This window comes from Cnephaeus nilssonii (assembly GCF_951640355.1).
Source record: "Cnephaeus nilssonii genome assembly, chromosome: X".
NCBI classification, from domain to species: domain Eukaryota; kingdom Metazoa; phylum Chordata; class Mammalia; order Chiroptera; family Vespertilionidae; genus Cnephaeus; species Cnephaeus nilssonii.
Genome location: NC_137071.1, coordinates 2545498 through 2560993, shown reverse-complemented (window position 1 = coordinate 2560993; position 15496 = coordinate 2545498). Strand labels below are relative to the sequence as shown.

Sequence of the window (15496 nt, the reverse complement as noted above, 5' to 3'; positions counted from 1 at the left end):
TTCCAGGCCAGCCTCACCTGGGGTGGCACCGGGGCTCAAAGGGCATCTGCAGAGTGAGTGGGGTCCCTCCAGCAGGTGGGGTCCCTCAGCCTGGCCTGCGGGGATCAGGCCAAAACCGGCAGTCCGACATCCCCCAAGGAGTCCCAGAGTGTGAGAGGGCACTCTACAAAGTTGCTATCGCTCTGCAGCTCCTGCATTAAGCGCCTTCCCCCTGGTGGTCAGTGCACATCATAGCTACCAGCTGGTCACTTAGCCTTTTATATAGAGAGAGATTTGCTCATGGCAAGGAAACGAAACTACAGGCATACATGGAGGTATTTCGGGTTTGCGTCCAGACCACGGTAATAAAGCAAGGATCGCAATAAAGCAAGTCTAATCTTTTTGCTGGTGGGGAGGGTGGTGCCTTCAGTTTTTCGGGGAAAACCGGCAATACCTGTGAAGCACAACAAAGCGCAACACACTAAAACGAGGTGCGTCTGTAGTTCGTGGGCACGGGGATTTACTTAACACAGGACCAAAGGCTACACCTCTCACAATGGTTCCCAGTCTTGGCTGCCCGATGGACTCACCTGGGGATCTTTCAGAATCTCCAGCTGCCCAGGCGGCACCGGACCAGTGAGGCAGAATCCCTGGGGCGGGGCCTGGCCCCCGCAGGTGCACTTTGAAACTCCCAGGTGATTTCCACATGCAGCCTTGGTGAGAACCGCCTCACGCCCACTTTACATTTCTATTTCCTGGGGGGGGGGGGGCAGGCGGGGGGGGCTTGTTTATAAATAGTTTGTTTGGGAAAGGCTTAATATCCAGTTACAACTGGAGGCCCTGGCTCCGTAGGGGTTAGCCTCAGGGCTTTTTATTTATTTATTTTTCTAGAAGATGTTTCAGGGAATAAAGAAACCCCACACCTAGAAAACCAGTTCTCCCAGCCTCGTGTGACATCACCAGGAGCCAATAAAAAACCTCCACGTGAGTTTACGGGTTCCTGTCTAAATTGATTAAACCTAGAAACTGCGGTACCAACTGCCTAGGGTGCGGCTCCCCTCCCCAAACTGCTGCTTTTCTGAGCCCACTGCCTGATTAGCATGGGATCCAGCTTTTCAGCAACTCTCGGGAGTTTCAACACGTTTGCTCCAGGTTGCTGTGGGACTTGTGTCCACAGGCAGGTGAGAAGCCAGGTTTCAGAGCAAACAAAGAGAATGCACGCCTCCCCCGCCCCTCCGCCTTCCTGGTGAAGCTAAAACCGACGCTTTTAGGTAGACCTTTGCTGCCACCTGCCGGCAGTAATTGGTACTGACGCGTTAGAAAGCTGTGCGCCTCCTGGTGGTAGTAAACCGCACCTGGCCCCATCTCATGCTGTTGCTCTGTATTTTCATCACTTTCTTTAAAAAAAAAATTTTTTTTTTTAATTGATTTCAGAGAGGAAGAGGGAAACATAGAAACATCAATGATGAGAGACAATCATTGATCGGCTGCCTCCTGCACTCTCCCCACTGGGGATGGAGCCCACAACTCGAGCATGTGCCCTTGACCAGAATCAAACTCAGGACCCTTCGGTCTACAGGCCGACGCTCAATCCACTGAGCCAAACCAGTCAGGGTGAAAGCCTCTTTAAGTGACATTTAACCTTTCCCTATAGCATGAACAGGAATTAGCTAAGTGGAGTCTGGAGGAAGAGATGCCCCAGGGTAGTACCATGTGTGGGCGCTGAGGCAAGAGAGTTTCGTGTGTTCTCAGCATTAACTAAAGGCTATTCATGGGGGTGCTTAAAGTGGAGGCTGGAAGACAGGCAAATGGGAGGTCACAGAGGGCCTTGTGAGCCGAGGTCAAGAGTTTAAACTTCATTCAGAAGTCACATCTGAACTCAGAAGTCACTAAGATTTTAAACTTAAACCAGAAGTCACATCTTTTATAAGAATCACTCTGGCTGCTAGAACTGAATTGGAGGGACCAGAATGGATACCAGGAAGTCAATGAGAAATGCTAGTAGTTTGGACAAGGGAGTTTGATCATGGAAATGGAGAATGGATGTGAGGGAAATTTAGGAGGTCAAATCAAGAGTGCTGGCCGAATGTTTGGGAAGGAGATGGAAAATCAACAATAAGCCTAAGGATTCTGGCTCTTCTTGCAAACCCAGGCATTGTTCTCTATCATCTCTGAGCTTCTGGTGCCATCATTGCTGAGATAACTGTGGCGTTATCCCTAAAATAGTCCGGGTGTAATGTCAGATGGGAGCAAGACTGGGAAGGTAAGACAGAGGGCTCTTTTCTCTTTACCACCAGAAATGCATCAGGCTCTGATAATAAACAGCTTCCCAACGCCAACATTCTGCTCTCATAAGTGGGGGTTTTGTGTTTGTTTTTGTTAATGTCTTGTGAACTTAATTTTTTTAAATCCTCACCCAAGGATACTTTTCCATTGATTTTTAGAGAGAGTGGAAGAGAGAGGGAAAGACAGAGAGAAACATTGATGTGAGAGAAACACATCGATTGGTTGCCTCCTGCATGTACCCTGACCAGGGCCCGGGCCAGGGAGGACCCTGCAACCGAGGTACGTGCCCTTGACAGGAATCGAACCTGGGACCCTTCAGTCCACAGGACAATGCTCTATCCACTGAGCCAAACCGGCTAGGGCAGTGGTCGGCAAACTCATTAGTCAACAGAGCCAAATATCAACAGTACAACGACTGAAATTTCTTTTGAGAGCCAAATTGTTTAAATTTCAACTTCTTCTAACGCCACTTCTTCAAAATAGACTCGCCCAGGCCATGGTATTTTGTGGAAGAGCCACACTCAAGGGGCCAAAGAGCCGCATGTGGCTCGCGAGCCGCAGTTTGCCGACCACGGGATTAGGGTGATGCCTTATGAACTTGAAATCTAGGGTCCTCCCTTTGCACACTGGAGGCACATTTATAAAGATCATTTTCCGTGTTGGGTCATGGGCACAGCTATCCCCCGCCTTGTTCCTCCAAGACGACAACGTGATTGCTGATGAAGACACGGGGCTTTGCCAATGTCCCCATCCCCTGGAAACCCTCAAGGGCGGAAAGGAAGAGAACACAACTGTGTGACCTTTTGTACTCACTGGAAAGAATGGGCACTGTTATGGCTTTCAGCTCAAGGATAATGACAGTGGAACCCTGGCCGTATCACCATAACAGCTTTATTAATAGCTGAGAGGGAAACTGCCTTTATTTGTACAACAATCATAAATGACTTCCCCATTCACAAGGGCATTTTCAACTTTCATGGGATTCTGAGTAATTTCTAATGAAGAAAAGCTATGGTTGTTGTTATGGGTTGAACTGCATGCCAGCTCCCCAAATTTTATGTTGAAGTTCTAACCCCCAGTACCTTAGAATGCGATCTCATTTGGAAATAGAGCAGTTGCAGATGTAATCCTATATAATAAAAGGGTAGTATGCAAATTGTCCCCTCGACAGGGAGTTCGTCCGGGAGTTAGACCAGGGGGCGAGACCAGCCGGGGGAAGGGAGGGAGTACACGGCCAGCAGCCAACAGCCACTAGGGACCCTACCAGTGCACGAATTTCGTGCACTGGGCCTCTAGTTAGTTAATATGAAGTCATACTGTAGTAGGATGGACCCTTTATCCAATATGACTGGTGTCCTTTTAGGAAGAGAGAGAGCCGTTAACTGGTTTGGCTCAGTGGATAGAGTATCAGCCTGCAGACTGAAGGGTCCCAGGTTTGATTCCAGTCAAGGGCATGTGCCATGGTTGTGGGCTCGATCCCCAGTAGGAGGCATGCAGGAGGCAGCTGATCGATGATTCTCTCTCATCAATGTTTCTAACTCTCTATCCCTCTCCCTTCCTCTCTCTAAAAAAATCAATAAAAATACTTTTTAAAAAGAGAGAGACATAGAAGGAAGACAACCAGGTGGCAATGGAGGCATAGATTGGCGTGACACCAAGGCCTGCCAGCAGCCACCGGGAGCTAGAAGAGCAGGTTTCAGAGGACTCGTAGCCATGCAGACACTGTGATTCCAGACTTCCCATCTCCAGAACTGAGACAATGAGCTGCTGTTTTAAGCCACCCGGTTTGTGGTACTGTGTTATGGCAGCCCTAGGAAGCTCATACAGTTGCAATATTTGGAAGTACCTTGGAGATCATGTAGTCCATTTTACAAGGAGGAATTCTGCTCAGAAAGGTGGAGTGATTGGCCCAGAGCCACCCAGTTCCCTTGGCATGATCAGAACTGGGCATTCTAATACCTGTAGTTCAGGATGTTTTTGTTGTTTGGTTGTCTTTATACTTGTTTTTACAGAGGCCAACAGACAGAGATCAAAGCTAAACAGGGATTTGGCAAATCTTGAGCAGCTCCGATAAGAAAGCAGAGGACCAGAGTGAATTGATAGAAGGGACTTCAAGAGTGTAGGCTGGAGCCCTAGCCAGTTTGGCTCAGTGGATAGAGCATCAGCCTGTGGACCAAAGGGTCCCGGGTTCGATTCTGGTCAAGGGCACGTTACTTGGTTGCAGGCTCTTCCCTGGCCCGGGTCCTGGTCAGGGCACATGCAGGAGGCAACCATTGATGTGTCTCTCTCACATCGATGTTTCTGTCTGTCTTTCCCTCTCTCTTCCACTCTCTCTAAAAATCAACGGAAAAATATGCTCAGGTGAGGATGAACAACAACAACAACAAAGTGTAGGGTGGAAATGCCAGGAGCTTCACACACGGAGGGGGGCCAGCTAGGAAAGCCACCAAAAAGAGGGGCAACGAAGAGAAATAAGGCTGTCAGTAGGTTCAGAGTTGTGTAACCGTCCCAACAATCAATTTCAGAATATTTGCAGCATTCCAGTAATCAATCTTATGCCCAGGAGCAGTCACTTCCCTTCTTCTTCCAACCCCCAGCCCCGGCAACCACTCATGCACTTTCTGTCTCTATGGAATCGCCTATTCTGGACATTTCACATAAATGGAATCAGACCACATGTGGTGCTGGTGTCTGGCTTCTTTCACTGATCATATTTTCAAGGTTCATCATGTTGTAGCATGTGTTAGTACTTGATTCGCTTTTATGGCTGGGTAATGTTGCATTGTATGAATAGACCACGTTTTATTTACCTTTTGATTAGTTGATGGATTTTGGCCATTTTTGAACCCACCTTAGGACTCAGACATATTAGTTGTGCAATAAGCATTTGTCTATTAAGTATAAATTTTGAATTAAAGTGGAAGATGGATGAGATGATAGATGAAATATTCCAAGCCTAATCGCTTTATATCCTCACCAAAGCTGGTAATAGGGGAGAATGGAGCCTTGAAAAAAAAAATAAAAGAAGTTTGGAATGTGTGAGACCTATTCTTTCTCAATAGACGGGGTCTGAGGATCTAATTATAGTAAGTGTTCATGACTTAACTCTCGACTCCTTCAGCACATAGCAATGAACGATGTGGATGGTTCCTAGTACTGCAGCAGGACCAGCTAGAGCTCGGAGGCCTGGGAGACCTTCCAGAGAGTCCTTCACACACAGATGCTGACTGCTGTAACACAGACCCCCTCTCCCACAGCCCTCTCTTCCTTCCCCCCTTTCACACCAAGGAAACATGCTCACCTGTCCCCCCCCCACTCCCACCCCAAGGCCTGGTCTTGGAGAGGGAAGGAAAGATGGGTCATCATTGGTCCAAAGACTCCCCACACATGCACTTTGACACAGTGACAACTAGTGCACACAGTAGGTGCTCACTTCGTTTCTATTGCATGAACAGTGAAGAATATGCCCAGGAGCAAGCTCCATCCAAACAGTGGAGAACTCCCGAGAGTCTCCAATTGGCAGCAAAAGGTTCTGAGAGTGTGGAGGAGGATCTGCTGGGCACTCTGGTTGCTGCAAAAACTCCATCCTGGCAGATTCTTCTCCCATGAAAAGATGCGACCTTTCTCCTAATGTCTATGTCCTTTGCTGAGGACAGTGGGAAGCGCTTGGTTCAGCTGGTTATTCCAATATCAAGGTTGATTTCAAGGCAAAGAAAACCTAGCACGGCCCTGAAAAGATGTTAGACAGATTCCTAACCGCGTGAGAGAGGCCTGTTTCTCAAGCTGTATGGAACCTGCACCTATCGTTTGCCAGGGCCAGAGGTCACAAGGTAAAAAGTGAATGCACGAAGAAGCTGTGATGTGAACATCAGTCAGGGCCACGAGCCAGCTCTTGGCTGTCGTCTCAGGCATCTCTCCTCCTGCCTCCATGGAGCCATCCCTGATTCCGTCATCACTCAGCTGAGTAATCACGTCAAGCTCAGTAACACTTATCTCAGTGATTCTCAACCCGTCCTTCCACGGGGCTTCTCCCTCTTCGTGCCATGATCACCATCAGTCAATAATATTGTATGGAAATTTGCATTGTGTAGTTTTTTAAAATTTTTTTTATTGATTTGAGAGGGGGCAGGGGAAGGAGAGAGACAGACAGACAAAAACATCAATTTCTTGTTCCACTTCTTTATGCATTCATTAGTTGATTCTTGCATGTGCCCTGACTGGGGATAGAACCCACAAACTTGGCATATGGACACACTCCAACCAAATGAGCTAAAGCAATACATATGCTCAATATGCTTTTCTAATTCCCTTCCCAACAGACCCCACATTGCCATAAGTGCTCTAGACTTTTACATCACACCTGTGCTAATAGTGTGTTTTGATTGACTGCCCAAATCCATACCAAATTGATGACTTTTACTGGTTCTTCAACAAGGAATGCCAAGATGGACTCTGAGCACATTCTGTCTTATTTTGGGAAATGACAACCATCAATTCTTTTTGTTTTGTTAATCCTCACCTGAGGATAATTTTCCATTGATTTTTAGGGAGAGTGGAAGAGGGAGGGGAAAGACAGAGAAACATCGATGTGAGAGAAACACATCAATTGGTTGCCTCCTGCACTATCCCTGACCAGGGCCTGGGCCAGGGAGGGGCCTGCAACCAAGTTACATGCCCTTGACTGAAATCGAACCCAGGACCCTTTGGTCCACAGGCCGACACTCTATTTACTGAGCCAAACTGGCTAGAGCACCATCAACTCTTTTTTGACTCTGTAATTTTTTTATATCTTTCTGCCAAGACTCTTGGTGGAAGGGTACATTTAAGAACCACTCTGCAGGACAAATTGTGTAGTGTCTATAAACCTTTAAATTTCATAAGCCCCTTGACCCCATAATTCCACTTCTAGACCTGTACTTCTCAAGCCATCTGGGGCAAAAGATCGGGTTTGTATTTATCTCATCACAGACCAGTAGCATCCAGTCACAGATCAGCATCAGTCTGCTGAACACTTTCAGTATTGCTGTACCAAACTTCTTTTATTCTCTAGAGATATGCATAGGTGAACATGAAGACAGAGTATTATAGAATTTGATGTAATACCAAAAGATTAGAAGTAATCAAAATGTTCATCAATGAAGGACTGGGAAAATACCTATGGTTCATTCATATAAGGCAGTTCTATGCAGTCATTTAAAAAAATTAAGTGAAAAAAGCCCCAATGTAGAACACTAGTATAAAGTCTGCTCCTTTATAGTAAACTAGAGGCCTGGTGCACGAAATTCGTGCAAGAGTAGGCCTTCCTTCCCCTGGCTGCCAGCACCAGCTTCCCTCTGCCACCTGGACCCAGGTTTCCCTCCGACTGCTGGCAGGCACCTGGACCCAGGCTTCCCTCACAGCCCTGGCTTCATCCGGAAGGTCGTCTGGTCTAATTAGCATATTACCCTTTTATTATTATAGATGAGCAATGGAAGGCTGAGATGTGCAAACCGAACACTTCCAGAAGTTGTAGCAGAGACTTCTGGCTGTCTACCAAATCTCCTCTCCCTTTCTTCCACAGTTACAGACTTCTCACTGGGCATCTTTCCCAGCATACCTTGCAGTTTTGTGGGGTCAAATAGGTCTTCACTAATAGAAGGTGAGCAGATGTGTGCCACTGTTGAGTCTACACCTTAAGACACTGGTCTGAGTACTCTTCCTCCTTTTTCCCCAGCCGTAGAGGCGACTCAACCCGGACCATGCAGGTGATGCTAATTCCCCAGAGGACAGCAGAGCAATAAGAGAAAAGAACAGGGCATCTTGAATGGCCGTGGAGAGCAGAGCTGCCCTGCCAACCTAAACGATTCTCCTTGAACTTTTATGGGTGTCTTAGTCCGTTCAGTTGCTATCACAAATACCAGAGACTGCCCGGCCAGCGTGGCTCAGTGGTTGAGCGTTGACCTATGAACCAGGAAGTCATGGGTCGATTCCCAGTCAGGGCACATGCCCAGGTTGTGGGCTCGGTCTCCACTGTGGGGCATGCAGGAGGCAGCTGATCAGTGATTCTCTCTCATCACTGATGTTTCTATCTCTCTCTCTTCTTCTCCCTTCCTCTCTGAAATCAATAAAAATATATATTTTTTAAAAACACACAAAATACCAGAGACTGGGTGGCTTATAAACAACAAATATTTGTCTCACAGTTCTGGAGGTTGGAAGTCCAAGATGATGGTGCTGGCAGATTTGGTGTTTGGTGGCAGCCCACATCCTGTACCGCCACAAGGCAGAAGAGCAAGGGAAAGTTCTTGGGTCAATTTCATAACTTCCCACCTCCTAACACCACCACCTTCGGGGTTCAACATGTGAATTTGGGGAGGACACAAACACTCAGGCCATAGCATTAGGTAGAGAAATAAACTTCTGTGTTGTTGGGTCTCTTTGTTAAGGCAACTGTGCCTTACACTATCATACAAAAGAACACACAAGAGTCTTTACTAGTGATTGTCTTTAGGAAGCGAACTTGTATTGGGAGGGAGATTACATTTCACTGTACATCTTTGTAAAATTGGAACTTTAAAGACTTAACTGCAGTTATTAGCATATATACATTTAAAAATAACAGAAAAACAGAACAATGCTGACTTTCTCTTTAACAAATTATAGGTCTGATTTCCCCACACCAGTACCTTAAATGAGGAATAAGTGAGTTTCGGAAACAAATGTTATTAACCACTGATTTCACTACCTTCACTTTACGAAAATACTTGCAAGAAAGGCAAAACTGTCTGTAGTAATTTTTATTCTCTTGATTCTGTCAACAGAACACTACCAAAGTGTGTGAGCTTCACATACTTCTGTCATTACTAATGCTACTCAAAAATCTACATTTCTATTTGACCAAAACAATCAGGCAACACAGCCATGAGCTTCTACCAGACCACAAACAACTGTGGCATTAACAGAGATGAGCTGTAACTGCCCTGACCATTCCTTTTCAGGGTGTCCCTTCCTGGAGTGACCCTGCTTTCAGATATTTGTTCCCATGCCTCAACAAACACCAGCAAAATATCTTCCTATTGTTTCCTTGGAAACACAGATTTAAAGAGAACTCATCCTGCGAGATTAATAAGAGACTGCATGTACTTAAGGAAGGATGGTGCATTAGAGATTTTTCTTGTTTTCATTCTGAAGAGACTTTTCTTCCTTCCTTCCTCTCTCTCTCTCTCTCTCTCTCTCTCTCTCTCTCTCTCTCTCATTAATCCTCACCCAAGAATATTTTCCCATTGATTTTAAGGGAGAGTGGAAGAGAGAGGGAAAGACAGAGAGAAACATCGATGTGAGAGGAATACATTGATTGGTTGCCTCCTGCACACACCCCGACCAGGGCCTGGGCCGGGGAGGAGCCTGAAACCAAGGAACATGTTCTTAACCGGAATTGAACCTGGGACCCTTTGGTCTGTGGGCCAACGCTCTATCCACTGAGCCAACCCGGTTAGGGCTCTACCAACCCTTTTTAAAAAGTTATTCTCAAAAAACCCAGTGTAGATGCCAATCTCTTTGATATTATAGATCAATTTCCCTATTGTATATTTATCATATGCTCATTATGTGAAATGAAGCATTTTTAATTATTCAAGATTTTCAACAATGACAATTGACAGGTACTCCAAATACTTCTAATTTAGCTGAATACTCTAAAAAGTGGTTAAGAAGTAGAAAAGTAAACCACTTAAAAACTATATAAGCCTTTAAATGGCATCTACACCTTAGAAGGCAAATATTATAGCCAATTTTTATAAGAGTAGTTCTAAGAGAAAGACTAGTGCAAACACAGCATAATATAATCATACAGCCATGGATGTATGATAAATCTAAACAGCCACTTACCATCAGAACTATTAGTTACAGTTCCCAAAGTTCTTAGATATTGAAAAGAAGGTGGAGTAGGCCACTGCTCAGATGGCTACAATGATCCCCCGCCTCCTGATATTCACAGTCTCTGATGGAGGCCATTACAATCACCCATATTCATCATAGACTAGTTTCCCCGGACTGAGATGACCATTCCCACCGAGCTGGTGGGGCCTGTGATTTCCTTCTAACAAATGGAATATGGCCAAAGAAATGGGATATCACCTCCCTGATTAGATTACAAGAAATGGTGACTTCTGTCTTGCCAGCAAGCTCTCTCTCTTGGCCTGGCCAGCATGGCTCAGTGGTTGAGTGTCGACCTATGAGCCAGGAGGTCATAGTTCCATTCCCGGTCAGGGCACCTGCTCAGGTTACGGGCTTGTTCCCCTGTGTGGAGCGTGCAGGAGGCAGCCGATCAATGATTCTCTCTCATCATTGATGTTTTTCTCTCTCTTTCCCTCTCCCTTCCTCTGTGAAATCAAGAAAATATATTAAAAAAAACCACACAAAACAAAACAGAAAAACCTCTTTCTCTTGCTGGCTTTGACGAAGCAAACTGCCATGTGAGAGAGGTCCATGTGGCTGAGAACTGAGAGCAGCCTTTGGCCAACAGCCCAGAAGGAAGCGAATCCTGAAAGCAACCACATGAGTGTGAGCTTGGGGTCTCTCAAAGACTGCAGTCTTAACCCCAGAAGATGCCCGTGGCCCTGGTCACACCTAGATTGCAGCCTTTGAGACACCCCAAGCAGAGGACGTGGCTAAGCTATACTGGACTCCTGACCCACAGAGACTACAAGGTAACAAATTCTGTCATTCTAAGCCAGTACGTTTTGGGGTCATTTGTTACACAGCAATAGCTGACTAAGGCAGAAGAGTCATTGCTGTGCCTTTGTCTTATGTTGATAAACCAGGATTTAACATCAGTTAGTATTGCTTAATGGAATCCACATACAAATTGTTATACCGCGAATCGTTTTCTGTTAAGACCACATTTTTTAGACTTTGCCAGAACAAGACTTCCGCCTTGGGGTTGTCAGGCCACTGGAGGATGGAACTCTTGCAGATTCTCTGCCGCAGCCTCAGATACTGAGAGTGTTGCAACACTGGCTCCAGCAGAATAAATACAATCACATCCATATTTTCATCCATCAGCCTCTGCAAGGCCAAGTAGAATGCCGTTTTAAAGCTCCAGCTTCTGGCATACTGTTTGGTTAAAACAAATATCGTTTTCTTGCTTTGGTTGATGCTCTGCATGAGGTTATCAATAATGGCCAATCCCGGGTCCCAATCCCTCTCCTCCAAACACAGCAGCACATTTTTTTCTTCACTCTCTTCCAGGTGGAAGCGCAGCTCATTGATCACCCAGTCCGTGACAGAGGCATCTTTGGTGTCGTAAGAAACGTAAGCATCATAGAAAGTTTGGGATGTGGAAAGAGACCTATAGCCTTTGACCTTTGCTAAACACACATGATAAATAAACCAAACATCCCAGTAAAACCAGTGGTGAGCCAGAGCAGCCAACATCACTGTGAGTGTGATGAAGGATGTGAAGAAACATAGTATGGCCGCAATGGTGTCTGAAATGCACGTGGTTAGCTCTAGAGTCACAATACTCTTCCCTTTTTGATCCCCAGGACTGCTACATATGACATCTGTCAGCCTGGGAATTGTGACATTCGGATTTTCATCCATCCATCTTAGAAAATCTCCCATGTCACAGGTGCAATCAAAGGGGTTGCCGTCTAGTCTCAAAAGGGCCAAGTTGCTGTTCTCGTTCGTCTGAAACGTAGATCTGTTGATCATCTTTAGTTGGTTGGCACTTAAATCGAGGGTTACCAGACTGCTGTTTTGTGAAACGAAGCCAGAGGGCAGCTGGACAATCTTGTTGTCACTCAGTAGCAGCGTCTGAAGAGAGTGTGTGATTTTAGATAGGCTATATGTTAAATAATACAGATGGTTTCTACTTAAGTCAAGCAACTGGAGACGAGGAAAGTACTGGAGTAATGTCCAGTTAAAGAAATGTAACTTATTATCATTTAGATATAGCGTGGTGAGAGTCCTGGGCAGGTTAACGAAGGCTTGTTGGGGGAAACGCTCAAGGTTATTAAAGGATATATCGAGCTGTTCCAGTACAATGAGATTCCTGAAAATGCACATGTACCTCTTATCTGCAGCCTTCCACAAGATGTCCAGGCGGTTCCCACTGAAAACTAATTCTTTCAGGGACCTGCTGCTCAGGTTGTACTCCGTTAGGGTATAAATGTCGTTGCGACTCACATTTAAAACTTGCAGCTTTGTTAAATTTTTAATGAAGCCTAGCCGGTGTGTGACCCCTGCTATTTGGAAATAGTGTGCATTGTTGCTGAGATCTAGAACTTCTAACTCAGGCAACTCATTGAAAGCACTATTTGCATCAAAGTCCAGTTTGTTGTTTGTAAAATCCAAATATTTGAGTTGGGGCAGAGCTGAAAACTCACTCCCATTTAATGCTTGCCCATTGCCATTGGAAGACAGATTTAAGCAAGAAATGTTAGGGAAAGCTTCAAATTGCTTTTGCTCAATGAAGAAAATATTGTTCAGGCTTAAATCTATGGCTTTGTCATACTTGTGACATTCTGGCTTTATTAAAGGTTTGGTGCTGTGATAAAAATTCGAATGGGGGTCAAACTCGCTATCGGCTGAGCGTGGTTTGAGGACATGACTGTGGAGAGTGGAGAGACTTTGTCGGGTACCGTGGACCAAGGGCGATATTCTGTTTACTGACAAGTAGATGACTTTCAGATTGGGGAAGTTCCGGAAAATGGTAAAATCAATTTGATTAATAAAGTTAACGCCCAAGTTGATAGTCGTTAAGTTCGAGAGGTTCATCAGGGGTTGGAAGTCTTCATAGCGAAGTTCCTGAAACACATAACCTCTTAAATGCAAAGCCTGGAGAGAGGTAAGATTAGAGAAGTTTGGGGAAAGATTAATATACTGTACATATTGTGTCTTTATATAGTTATAAGACAAGTCAAGTATTTGTAAGTGGGGCAGTTTTGTTAAAAATTCCCCAGAGGCGATTTCCTGCACCAAGTAGTTGAATTCAAGATGCAGCTCCTTCAGGTGAGGCATCTTGTCAAACCAGCTTGAATTAACCTTCCGGAGGGAAGTGCTAGAGAGGTTGAGGTATTCAAGTTTGGTCAAGCTATCGAAAGCGCTACCATCTATGGAAATCGAAGCTTCTCCTGCGCAAGGTGTACAGGGGAACGGGGCATTGAAGCACCTTGGACAGTTCCCGCTCAAATCGAGGACTGTTAAATTTCCCAGGTCCTCGAAGTCTGCTTTACGGATGGTGTTGATGTTGGTGTTGCTAAGATACAGTTTCGTTAAGGATCTTGGCAGGTTGCGGGGTACCCTGGAAAGGTTATTGAAGGACAGCGTAAGCTCCTTCAAATTTGTAATCTCTTCGAAGGCCCCGTCATCGATGAAAGTTTTATTACAAACATTGCCAAAATAGCAGTTCCAGCCCAGATTGAGATATTCCAAGTTCTTCAGTCCAGAAGTGTTGTTTTTAGTTACAGAAATGATGTTGTTTTGAATTAGACTAAGGAACCTCAAAGACCCTGGCAAATCAGAGGGTATTTTGTCTAACTGGTTGTTCTCGAGTAGTAACACCGTTAGATTTTGCAAGTTGAGGAACGCCCCATCTGTAATGTTCATGCCTTTCTTAGCTCTGCAATAATTCTCACAGTAGGGCGGCAGCATGGCGTTGCGGTTCAGGTTGATCGAGGTGAGATCCTGCAGCCTTTCAAAGGATCCGTTGGTGATGTGTGTGATGAAGTTGCCAGACAGGTCGAGCACCGTGACATCTGGGCCCACGGTTTGGGGGACCTCTTGCAGCCGCCGGTTGTTGCATTCCGCAATAACAGATCCGTTTTGTATTTTCTCGTCGCAAGGAAAGCTTCTTCTCAAATAACTGGTTTCCGTGGGGAACCCACAGGAAGCCGAGATGAGCAGGACAAGGCAGGTCAGAAGCAAAGACAGAAGGGTCATGTTTTCCTAAGGAAAATCAAACGTCGAGGCACAGCATTAGAATAGTCATAGCTGCCGGGTGTCTCCTGAGGAAATCAACTGGGGATCACCATACTTTGTATGGCTTTTGAAGTGGGAGTTCTCTTCCCCACAAAAGAAATTGCATGAAATTCGGTTCAGAACCAACATGTTCTCACCTGTATCCATGCTCGCAGCAACACGGCGAGATAGGCTCTATTACTGTCCGTATTTTGTAAGGGAAGGAACCAAGTCTGAGGCTTAAGCAACTCTCAGAAGGGGGATAGATTGCAGAGCTGGGATTCTTGGGTCAGGAAGATTTCAAAATGAGCCGTCACGTGACACAAGCTCATTTTGAAATCTTCCTGCCATGGCAATGCCTCCAACGCAGACCAGCCATTTTCAACCGTTTGCATCTCGTGGCCCACAGAAACTAGCTACTAAAGTGCTGTGGTCCACCAAAAATTACATCATGTTTTTTTTCGAATCTGACAAAAAATAGGTATAACTTTCATTGATTTACATAAAAATTAAATAAATAACAGTAGTTACCCATCCTTTTTGTTCCAAAGTGACTTTTTTAAAAATGGGGGTTTTTAAATTGATTTTTAGAGAGAGAGGAAGGGAGAGGAGTAGAGAGATAGAAAGATTGATGAGAAACATCATCAATCAGCTGCTTCCTGCACACACACATGCCCCCCACACACACATACACACCCTGGGGATGGAGCCCAAAACCTGGGTATGTGCCCTGACTGGGAATGGAACCAGTGACCTCTTGGTTCCTGGTTTGGCGCTCAACCACTGAGCCACACCGGCCGGGCCCAAAGTGACTTTTTAAAAAAGCAGGTATCTATACTTGTATATAAGGATTTCTGGTACCAAGAATTTGCCAATCAGACACAACCTTTTATGCGACCTGACCAAAAAGATGCAACTTTATTATATGACCAATATATTTATGGTTCAAGACAGGGCATTCACACTGGTTTCTCAAAGTCCTCTTTACGTAACGCTTAATGCTTAACTTTTACCAAAAGAAACCCCTGCTTTAGCTGGTGTGGTAGACAGGATTTTAAGATGGCCTCCTATGACTTTTGCCCCCTGATGTTTCTCTTGTAATTATGTTACATTGTGTGGCAAAATGGAGAATATCGAGTTGGACTTACTAGTAATCTAATCATATGCACCTTGAAAAGCAGAGTTTTCTCTGGCTAGTAGCAGAAGGGAGAGTCAGAAAGACTGGAAGCAGGAGAAAAATGGAATGCACTCTTGCTGACTTGAAGATGGACGGGGCCATTGACAAGGAATG

The 15496-nt window shown here is 45.3% G+C and overlaps 1 protein-coding gene across 1 annotated transcript; it reads right to left on the bottom strand.

Annotated features, from left to right (window-relative positions):
• Positions 1–11079: 11079 nt before the first annotated feature.
• Positions 11080–14187, bottom strand: TLR8 (toll like receptor 8; the record flags this gene model as incomplete). The annotated part of the gene is made up of 1 exon (XM_079764347.1): positions 11080–14187. One exon carries the CDS (start codon positions 14185–14187, stop codon positions 11080–11082), a length of 3108 nt encoding a protein of 1035 aa, XP_079620473.1.
• Positions 14188–15496: the final 1309 nt, after the last annotated feature.